We start from the raw sequence: 10,480 nt of genomic DNA, 5'->3' as shown, positions 1-10,480 counted from the left end.
TCGAAATCGAAAAAAAAACACATGCAATAAACCCAGAAAATCGAAATCCGAAAATCGATTCAAATCAATTAATGAAACCCCAGAGAAAATTCGAATTAAAATCCAAAATCAAACCCAAAAAAACACCCAATAAATACAAACCCAGAAAAATCGAAAAATTAAACCCAAAAAATCAAACCCATCTTGATTAGATTCGTTGTTGTTCGTGGTCTTGGGTATTGGACTTGGTGGTGGTGTTGGTGGTCGTCTTCGGTGGTGTTTAGGTGAACAAGGGGTTTTTTTTCAGGGAGAGGAGAGAGGAGAGAGAAGAGAGGAGGCTAGAGGAGATCAGGAGAGAGAAGAGAGGAGGCTGATCTCGGGAGGCCGAGTATGAGGGAGGGTAGGGTTTAGGGAAATATATAAGGGTTTTTTTTTAAAAAAAAAAAAAAGGTTTTTGCCACCGGTTTGAACCGAACCGGTGCCAAAAACCTCTTCTAAAAAACCCGCCTACTTTAACCCATGTTTTTGCCACCGGTTTTGAAGAACATGTGTCATTCTACTTTTATCACCTAGTGAATGAACAAAGCCCTAGTAGTCTCTAATATGTGTTTATGCTTCCTTTCAACTACACCATTCTGTTGTGGTGTATCACTACAACTGGTTTGGTGAAAAATATCATGATCTGCCAACAACCTCTTCATGTCACCCTCAATCAACTCTTGAGCATTATCAGATCTAATTACCTTAACTCTAGCATTATACTATGTAGAAATTAAGGCAAAGAAATCAAACATAATTCCAGCAACCTCAGATTTATTCTTTAAAAGATGTACCCAAGTAAATCTTAAAAAATCATCTACTATTGTCAAGAATTGATTACAACCAGTATGAGTTTTGACAGAGTGAGGACCCCAAAGGTCAATATGAATAAGCTCAAAAGGGGAAGAAGTTTGAATACTACTAGTAGGAAAGGGGAGCCTACACTGCTTAGCTCTAGGACAGACTTGGCAAATAGTAGATGCCAGGCAGTTATTTACATCACAATCAGGTTTAACCACCTTAAGTTGTCCAAAAGACAAATGTCCTAGTCTAAGATGCCACAGCTTTGCTTCTTCAACTGCATCTTGACTAGCCTTATTATCTGAGACTAAGGTTGTTCTGTTACTAGCTTCCTGTTCTTGAAATTTATACAGTCCTGCTCTCATATTACCAAGATGAATCAACTGTCCTGTCTGTGTTTGAACAAAACACTTGTCATGAGTAAAATGTAACTCACAACACAGGTCTTTGCACAATTTGTGCACAGAAATCAAATTAAATTTGAAATCAGGCACATGTAAAACATTTAGCAAAGATATCTCATCATTCAACTTAACTACTCCAGTATTTTTAACCAAAATTCTGCTTCCATCAGGAATAGTAATGTAATAAGGTGTAAGAACAGGGGTAAGTTTAGCAAACAATGCAATATCTGAGAAAATATGATCAGTTGCTCCACTATCAAGCAACCATTTATCAGCTGAACTAGAGAATAAGCAAAGATTACCTGCCATCATAGCATAACCCTTTGCATTGATCTCCTTGGCTTCTGCTTCCTTTTGAGACTTCATGTAAGGCATGAATTGATTGTACTGTTCTATAGTGACATGATCACCAGAAGATTCATCAGTCTCCATTGCTTCCTGATCAGCAGAAGACATAGCAGCAACACGTTTATCCTTGAATCCTTTGAAATTAGGAGGATAACCGTGCAGTTTGAAACATCTGTCAACACTGTGCCCTGGTATTTCACAATGAGTACAATAGAACCTAGAATCAGGTTTATCAAACTTCTGATCACCAGCAGATGACCTAAACTGTGTCTGAACATTTGGCTTAGAAAAACCAAGAGGCTGCGACCTGAAATTCCTGCCAGAATTAGAATTGGTAGCTGAATTGTAGAATTTTCTTCTTTCAGCCAAAAAAGCCATAGACTCTGTGTTAGTTACTGTTTGTCTGAGAGATTTCCTTGTGTTTCTCCTCCTGAGCAAACATTCTATATGCCTTAGTCACTTTAGGAAAAGTAGGCATCATCAACAAATTACCTCTCACAGTAGCAAACTGATCAGACAACTTCATCATGAATTGAATGACCATTTCCTGTTGATGCCTCTCTAATACTCTCTTTGTCAATTGACAAGTACAATAAGGTAAAGGATGTGCTTCATCAATTGCATCCCAAACAGACTTGATTGAGGTAAAAAATTCAGACACAGATTGATTTCCTTGACTAACTTCGGCTAATCATTGTTCTAAAGCATAAATCTGAGCTAGAGAAGTATATCCAAACCTTTCTTCGAGATCTAACCAAATATCTCTAGCAGATCTTAAGAACATGACACTACTTGCAATATTTTCATCCAAATTAAACAAAATCCAGGAACATACCAGATCATTGCATCTATCCCAAGCTTTGCGTTCAACCGATGCTTCATCAACAGGTCTGCAATAATCGCCATTAACAAATCCAACCTTATTCTTCGCAGACAAAGTCAGCAACATAGCTCTCTTCCAACTAGTAAATCCATCGCCATTGAACTTGAACGAAACTAAATGAGCCGAATTAGCATCAGACGGATGAATGTAATAGATGCTAGCAGGATTCTGATTCAGAGGTAATGTAGCAAAGTTCTGAGGAGATTCAATAGAAGCCATTGAAATTGAAGAAAAATCGAATGAAAAATCGAAAGAAATGAAGAAATTCAGCGAAACAAATTTGAGGATTTCAGTAAAAATAGATCAGGAAGATTTCAGATCCAAAGGAAAAACGAAGAACTATTCAGCAGGAAAAATTTCTAGCTCTGATACCATGTTATCAATTGAAGAAAAATAGAAAAATACAGAGGAAATTGAGAGAAATCAGAGAGAAACACTAAATAGAATTTGTGTTTGTTATTTCTGAATAATGAATAATACAACTTCAAAGGATATATATAGAATCTAATACATATGAAGGAAACTTCTTAATCAAGCTAAAACTAGCTGGCAAATCCCATAACAGAATTTCTAACAACCTAAGCCTAGTCAGCATTCTGCATAACAAACTTTCTAATAACCTGAGCCTAGTCAGCAACTTCAAATATCTTCTAGTATCTTCTAGGAGTATGCTCAATAGTATATATAACTAATATATTTAATTACCAATGATAACAAGATTTCACGTGATTACTTATTTCATTTAGCTACGAATTAAGAAATCATCTCAAACTGAAAGTACGTTTAAAGTAAAAAAAAAAAAAAATCAAATGTTGCTTATTAAAACAAAAAGGGAATTATATATTGATAATCAAACTATTTTATTGACAAAGACATCAAGTTTAAACGTGTCAATTATTTAACGAAACAAATACCACGAGTTTTAAGAATGTAAGTGTGACTGTGTGTCTGTGTGACCTCCAAATACAGGCAGTCATAGTTCATACAGCAAAGCATGGGAGAGTAGGATGACTAAATTGGGATTTTGGGCGTATATGTGTATTGTGTACCCAAAGGCCAAAAACCCTTTTAGACTAAAATCAAGCAAAAGCCCAACATTTCATCTCCTTTCCTAATTTGGAATTAACACAGATTTAATCTCACCTCCCCTTCTCTCTCTTTCTTTGATTTCTCCGGCAATTCTTCCTCCCAGAGTGTCCCAGGTATACTTACATATTCCCATTCCAAAGTTCTCATCTTTATGCATAACACCATGATTTTAGATACAAATGTAGTAATTTCTTCATTACCAGATTTGAATTTTATTATCATGTTCTGGGTTTGCGTTAATTAGTTTTTGCTATTTGTATGATTGAGTTTATTATTAGTTGAAGTGCTGTTTTCTGAAAATTTTTATACTGTATGCTCCTCTAAGTCTCTTGAATTTGATTTCTTCTATTTCCAATAAGGTGGTAGTTGACGAAAATTCCCAAATTTTTAATCCAGGAGGTTCTTCCCCATTTTATGAACCCTAGATTTCAAAGTTGCAACATTGATTTTGTGGGTTTTTTTTTTGTTCTTTTCAAAACTGTACGTTTAGAAGAAGAAGTATTATCAGAATTTAGGAGACTTTGTTCTAATTGATTTTTCTTGTGTTAATGTATGAATATGTATTGTAAGCTGGTGAAAAATTATCTGGAATTGCCCAACGGTAGATTTTAATAAGGAAGTTTATATGTAGTATAGAATTCAGGTGAAAGGAACGGCGCCTAAATGTGCAAGCTAAACTTTGAACTTTCCCTATTACCATCCCATTAGAGCTTCTAACCTACTCAGTGGGTAAATACTAAATACTCCTTACTATAGAGGAACTTGACTGATGAATAACTAACAATAGTAGTTCCACCGTGTTTCATTAAAGTGAGCCTTATGGTATGTTTGGATAGAGAAAGGGAAGGAAAGAAGGGGAGGAGAGGGAAGAATGACGAGTTTTCCTCCAAAATCTCTCCATTGTTGGAGAGATCAATTTCTTCAATTTAATCCCTCCAATTCTTTTCTTTCCTCATTTGTTATCCAAATAAAAGATAATTCATCCCTCCATTTCCCTCTATCCAAACAATAATTTAGAGGGAGTACAATTATTCTTTGTTGCAGATGGCCGGATTTATGAAAAGGGGTGGTTTTCAGATAAATTAGCTATTTAGAGATTCTGTTTTGTTTGCTAGGTCCGTAAGAGTGCGGAAAGTGTTAGTAATTAGTTAGAATTTCACGTGGTAGACAGATTCTCAGAACTAAATTTCTCCTGTTTTAATTTCTGTGAAATTTGTCCCTGATATTGGTAGTTTGTTTTGATAGTTTTACACCCTTTTTTCTTTAGAACTCTCGATGTGAAACATGTTCTTGCTCTTTATCCATTGCAGGCTCGTCAAGGAATAATGTACTTTATGGAAACTCCATTTGGCAAGATAATGGCTGTAAATGGGTGACTGTTATCTGATTCTCATATTGAGCTGCATGGTAGATGTGGGAGTATTGGGAGTTTGATTGCTAAATGGAACCTAACGCTACCATGGCTACCTCAGATGTGGAGCCTCATGAGGACATGGAGTTTGATTCGCACGAGGCAGCATATGAATTTTATAAAGAATATGCCAAGTCTTTGGGATTTGGAACTGCTAAGCTGAGCAGTCGCCGTTCAAGGGCTTCAAAGGAATTTATTGACGCGAAATTTTCATGCATAAGGTATGGGAACAAGCAGCAGTCTGATGATGCTATTAATCCTCGGCCTTCTCCCAAGATAGGCTGTAAGGCTAGCTTGCATGTGAAAAGAAAGCCGAATGGAAAGTGGTATGTGTATAATTTCGTAAAGGAGCATAATCATGAACTTCTACCTGCACAAGCGCATTTCTTCCGAAGCCATAGGGATTTGGACCCACTGAAGAATGATGTTCGATTGCGCAGACGCAAAATCTTAGCTTCTGTGTCCAAAAGATTCAGTGCGTATCAGAATGTTGGGTGTTTGGACAATCTTAAAAGAAGCCAACATGCCAAGGGGCGGAGTCTGTCTTTAGAAGCTGGAGATTCACAAATGCTGCTTGATCTTTTCATGCAAATGCAAGAAGAGGATCCCAAATTCTTTTATGCTGTGGATTTGAATGAAGAGAATCGATTGAGAAATGTTTTTTGGGTTGATACAAAAGGCTTAACTGATTATAGTTACTTTAGTGACGTAGTATCTTTTGACACTACATATGTTAAAAACAACTACAAGATTCCATTGGTTTTGTTTGTTGGAGTCAATCATCATATCCAACCATTGTTACTGGGTTGTGCACTGATTGCTGATGAATCGGTGCATACTTTTCTTTGGTTGATACAGACTTGGCTCATGGCAGTGGGTGGACAACCTCCTCTAGTTGTACTTACTGGTGAGAATAATGCTCTCCAAACAGCTATTGCAGAACTTCTCCCTGATACTCGCCATTATTTTTCCTTGTGGCATATATTTGAAAAAATCCCTAAGCAGTTAGAATATATCAATATTTGGCTCGAAGATTTTGTCGAAAAGTTCAATCAATGCATCTATAGATCATGGACAGCAGAACAGTTTGATAAGATCTGGTTGGAGTTGCTTGAAAAGTTTGAACTTCAAGATGACGAATGGTTAAGATCAATGTACGACAATCGTATCCGCTGGGTGCCATTATTTATGACAGGTGTGTCGTTTGCTGGGTTGTCCACCAGATCACGATCTGAATGTTTGAACTCTTTCTTCGATAAGTATATTAATGCAGAATCTTCTTTGAGAGATTTTTTAGAACAATATAAACTTCTATTATGTGATAGATTTGAAGAGGAGGCCAAGGCAGAGTTTGATGCATGGCATGAAACTCCTGACTTGAAGTCTCCATCTCCTTTTGAGAAGCAGATGTCTTGGGTTTATACGCATGAAATTTTTAAGAGGTTTCAGGTAGAGGTTCTGGGAGCTGCTGCATGCCATTTAAAAAAGGAAAAAGAAGATGAGACTGGCATAACATATACTGTTAAAGACTTTGAGAATAACCAGGACTTCATTGTAGAATGGAATGAATCAAGGTCTGAGATCTGTTGTTTGTGCCGTATGTTTGAGCACCATGGTTACCTTTGCCGACATGCTATCGTTGTTCTGCAGATGTCTGGTGTCTTTAGCATCCCTTCTAAATATGTATTGCAACGCTGGACAAGTGCTGCATTAAGTAGGCACTCCATCAGTGGAAAGCTGGATGAGGTGCAGGCTAAAGTTCGTAGGTACAATGATCTTTGTCGGAGAGCCTTAATCTTGGCTGAAGAAGGTTCTCTGTCTATTGAGAGCTATAATGTTGCAGTATCTTCTATAAGAGATGGATTTCAGCAGTGTGGCCATGTGAATGGGTCTCTTGAAAAGGATTTGAGACCTAATTCTTGCTTAGATTATTCAACTAATTGCCATGAGGATGGTAATCAAGGTATCCATTCAAGATTATGTGACGCTGAGCCAGATATAAGATTGATTGAGACAATTGCAGTTCCTGAGATTGGAAGTGGCAACATCAATGTGAACAACACCAGAGGAAGGGTTAGTTTTATGGATAGTACTTTTTAATACACACTGATACATGCCAACATTCTTAGTATCAATGTTTGTTACAGTTTTTAATAGACAACTTATCTCGATTTCTGATAGGGTGATTCATGCATTTTCCAGGATCCACTGGACCAAAATATTGCAGCAGTTGGACCTGAACATGGCTTTACTCAAATGGTATGTCAGATTTCTGCTCAAAATGTATCTTCTTAAAATTTCTCTCTTCAATCCTGATGTGTTGAAATAGGCATGCGTATCAAATTTTTTGTAGTCTTATTGCCAATGTGAATAGTTATCGTTCTAAACCCTCATCACATCGGTATACTTTTGCGTGACAGGAAACTCCAAATACAAGGTCTGCACATTTACACAATATGTTTCCCGTACCCTTTAATAATGGAATGCCAAATATGTATCAAGGACCAGCACCAGGGCAGTTTCATCATGCACCATGGCAAGAAAAACACCTTTAACATTAGCTATTGAATGGAAAACAACACTGATTTCTGACATGAGCTGAAGGATGTAAATTGTAAAGCATCCTGATTTGGCTTCCATTTTCGTTTCGTAGTTCTGACCAATATTTAGCCTTCAGAAAAGTTCAGGTTTTACTAACTTTAGGATTTTTGTACAATGTAAATCAAACTTTGTCCTCTCCGCAATTCATGTATAGTTACTTAACTGACTTCTTGTGCAACAGTTTTTTATGTAAGAGTAGGCAGGATGAGCTAGGTCAAATATCTACAGATTTATACGGATAAATGTATAATACTACGTAAATGATTATGTTAGCAATCAGAAGTTTCTTGCTATTAATTCTGCCATTTTCGTTTTCCTTGGTTGATATTCATGATAGATGTTATATCAGCTTTATTCCTTTCAAAAAAATGCGAACTACTTTAAATTTTCTAAATAGTATACATGAATATTGATTTAAGTCTGAGGTAGTATGTCGTGCGAACTTTAGTGTTGTTAATTAATACTTTGTTGTAAGTTGTCTTTGTTAACGTAATTAGACCCTAATAGTTTTCACTGGAACACTTGTTATTCCAGCCTGCATATTTGAACAATTCTAACTAAACATTTGATGTTCAAAATCTTAATCAGTTGTCGTTGAGAGACCTAATATTCCAACACTAACTACAAATTTGTATGACTTTTATGACGCATGATATTAGCAAGAATAACAAGTTTAGAAACTAGACTTATCTTGGACTTGGAGCATGTAGTAAGATTATTGTGTCATAAGAATATTAGATTTGCCACATTAATTTCCTAAATTGTTGGTTAAGATTAGACCTTTTTGCCTGTAATCAAGGTAGTTGGCTAATTTCCAACAAAAGAATGAAAAAAGTATGTTATTGAAAAAAAAAAAAGGTTTGCTATGTTTTATTTTTTATTTTTTATTTTTCTTCTTCTTTATATTAACTTAAACTAATGTCTAATATTTCTCACTCCAACCTTTAATTTTAAGGTTTTTTTCCTCTATCAATTCCGACAATATTTAGTGGCGGATCCCGCCTATTTGACTCTTTCTTTCAAATTCTCACTAATTTTTTTTAACCTTACTTTCCTCTATTTTTTCTCCCTTAGCTCGTTTGATGGTGAGCCTTAACTCATACACCAAATACACGTTAATTTGAACTTTGAAGTCTTGTTTTCATAATACGTTTTCTGACCCTTTCCTTATTGCTTATAGTAGCAAATAGCAATGAGAATAAGGTGCAAAGTAACGCTAGTAATCTCCGATTTGATATAACACCGAGTATAATCTATTATCTATTCGGATTTGTAGGAAATTAATAAGTAGAGGAACTCGAGATAGATTGATACATACGCATCAATGTAAAAAAAGGAGATGGAGGGATGATTTCCCCAATTGATGAGCATTCAATTCCTTATAGCCCTCATTCCTTTGATAGGACGTGGGGCCCTCCCCGTAATTTATTGAAAAAAAAAACAATGCAAAAGTAACATGTATATATACTGTAATTTAACTGATCAATTTGCTAACCCTTGTAAAAAGCTAGTTGAAGCATAGAACTTTAATTATTGCGTGTTTTTGTGCAGCTAGGAGAACTATAAGGTATAGAAAATACACTACAGGAGATCACTTAATCTGAAGTGTATATAGTACCAAAGTTGTTCTTTACTAAGGTGCCAGTACATATATTACAAATGGAAGTTAGGGAGCTTAAATTAAGCATAGGATAGGGATAGGAAGGCTAGGAACTGAGGATTGTAGATTCATGGAAATGTTGCTAAGTCCATTATTAGAAGAGCTGTAGTAAAATTACCCAAACACTATTCTATCTAACACATTTTACACCCAACCAAACGGAGCCTAAATGTAAACGACGACAACTTAACCGGTGGTAGTGGAAATATCTTCCAAATTAACAAAATGGAATTAGAAATATCAATCATGAATCCTCTATTTTCTCACAATACAAAACAAACACCCCAATGTGACGAGTGTGTAGAAATGGGAAAAAGCGTATAAAGAATAAAGTAAAAAGGTCCGTATGTATGTATTAGACAATCATTCTCTCAAGCTATTGCTATATTTAGGTCCGATTACTCTGAATTAAGAGTTGTTGGAGCCTCCTTTTTGGACTTTTTTCAACAACTCCTTGGGTACCTTTCTTTTGTACCAAAGTATGTTGTTAATTAGATTGCCTTTAATTAGTGAAACACTATTTCATTCTTTCTTTATCACCTAAAAGTGGGATTGTGCGTCGGATGGACTTTTTGTGTGTGTGTGTGCGAGTGTGAGAGAGACTGTGTGTTAGATGGGTAATTAAAGGATGATTAGATGTAGAAATTTTAATTATAAAAAATTGTTAATGACATCATTATTATATGTAAATGTAATATAGACTAATGACAAATTCTAATGACAAATCAACGAGGATTTGACAATTAAATGAATATCATGCCGTATACACATTATTTTGCCAATATTTTGTAAGTTTGGTTTGTATGTTTTGATTTAAGCCCTGTTCTCTTCCCCTTAATTTTGCTGAACTGAAATTATTTTTACTGAACTGAAATTATTTTTGCTGAACTTAAATTATTTTTACTAAACTTAAATTAATTTTACTGAACTAGAATTATATTTGCTGAACTGAAATTATTTTTACTGATTTTCTATTATAATTCTTCTTTAAGAAAACTGAATTTTAATGAACTGAACTTATTTTTACTGAGCTGAAATTATTTTTACTTAATATTTTTTTTAAAGATGAATAGAACAGGGCCTTAGTTTAGCATGCAATTTGATTTGGGTTAGAAAAACATACTACGTTATCGCGATTTGGTTGGAGTATTCACATACCGTAACAAATTAGACAACAAACACTCATACTATCCTATTGGTACACTACGTACATCTCAAATCCAAAATGTTAGTCAATCCATTGTGGCCGTGTATCAGTCTTAGCT

At 35.4% G+C, this 10,480-nt stretch overlaps 1 protein-coding gene across 2 annotated transcripts; it reads left to right on the top strand.

Annotated features, from left to right (window-relative positions):
• Positions 1-3,406: 3,406 nt before the first annotated feature.
• On the top strand, positions 3,407-7,733 carry LOC110684259 (protein FAR1-RELATED SEQUENCE 4-like). Of its 2 annotated transcripts, none has more exons than XM_021860695.1 (4): positions 3,407-3,656; positions 4,854-7,027; positions 7,136-7,213; positions 7,375-7,733. In XM_021860695.1, exons 2-4 carry the CDS (start codon positions 4,985-4,987, stop codon positions 7,507-7,509), a joined length of 2,256 nt encoding a protein of 751 aa, XP_021716387.1. In that variant the 5' UTR covers positions 3,407-3,656; positions 4,854-4,984; the 3' UTR covers positions 7,510-7,733. The 2 variants fall into 2 exon arrangements, with proteins under 2 accessions (XP_021716387.1, XP_021716388.1); XM_021860696.1 differs by having other exon boundaries at positions 3,409-3,656; positions 7,157-7,213.
• Positions 7,734-10,480: the final 2,747 nt, after the last annotated feature.

The sequence above is a fragment of the Chenopodium quinoa genome, unplaced genomic scaffold (assembly GCF_001683475.1).
Source record: "Chenopodium quinoa cultivar QQ74 unplaced genomic scaffold, ASM168347v1, whole genome shotgun sequence".
Taxonomy (NCBI): Eukaryota; Viridiplantae; Streptophyta; class Magnoliopsida; order Caryophyllales; family Amaranthaceae; genus Chenopodium; species Chenopodium quinoa.
This window is presented reverse-complemented; position numbering and strand designations above follow the sequence as displayed.

Bases quoted from the DNA above. Each gene is read 5' to 3' on its own strand.
- LOC110684259 (XM_021860695.1), top strand. From the start codon at position 4,985: ATGGAACCTAACGCTACCATGGCTACCTCAGATGTGGAGCCTCATGAG. The intron at 7,028-7,135 runs GTTAGTTTTATG...GATTTCTGATAG, and splicing joins TGAACAACACCAGAGGAAGG to GGTGATTCATGCATTTTCCA. The intron at 7,214-7,374 runs GTATGTCAGATT...TTTGCGTGACAG, and splicing joins AACATGGCTTTACTCAAATG to GAAACTCCAAATACAAGGTC.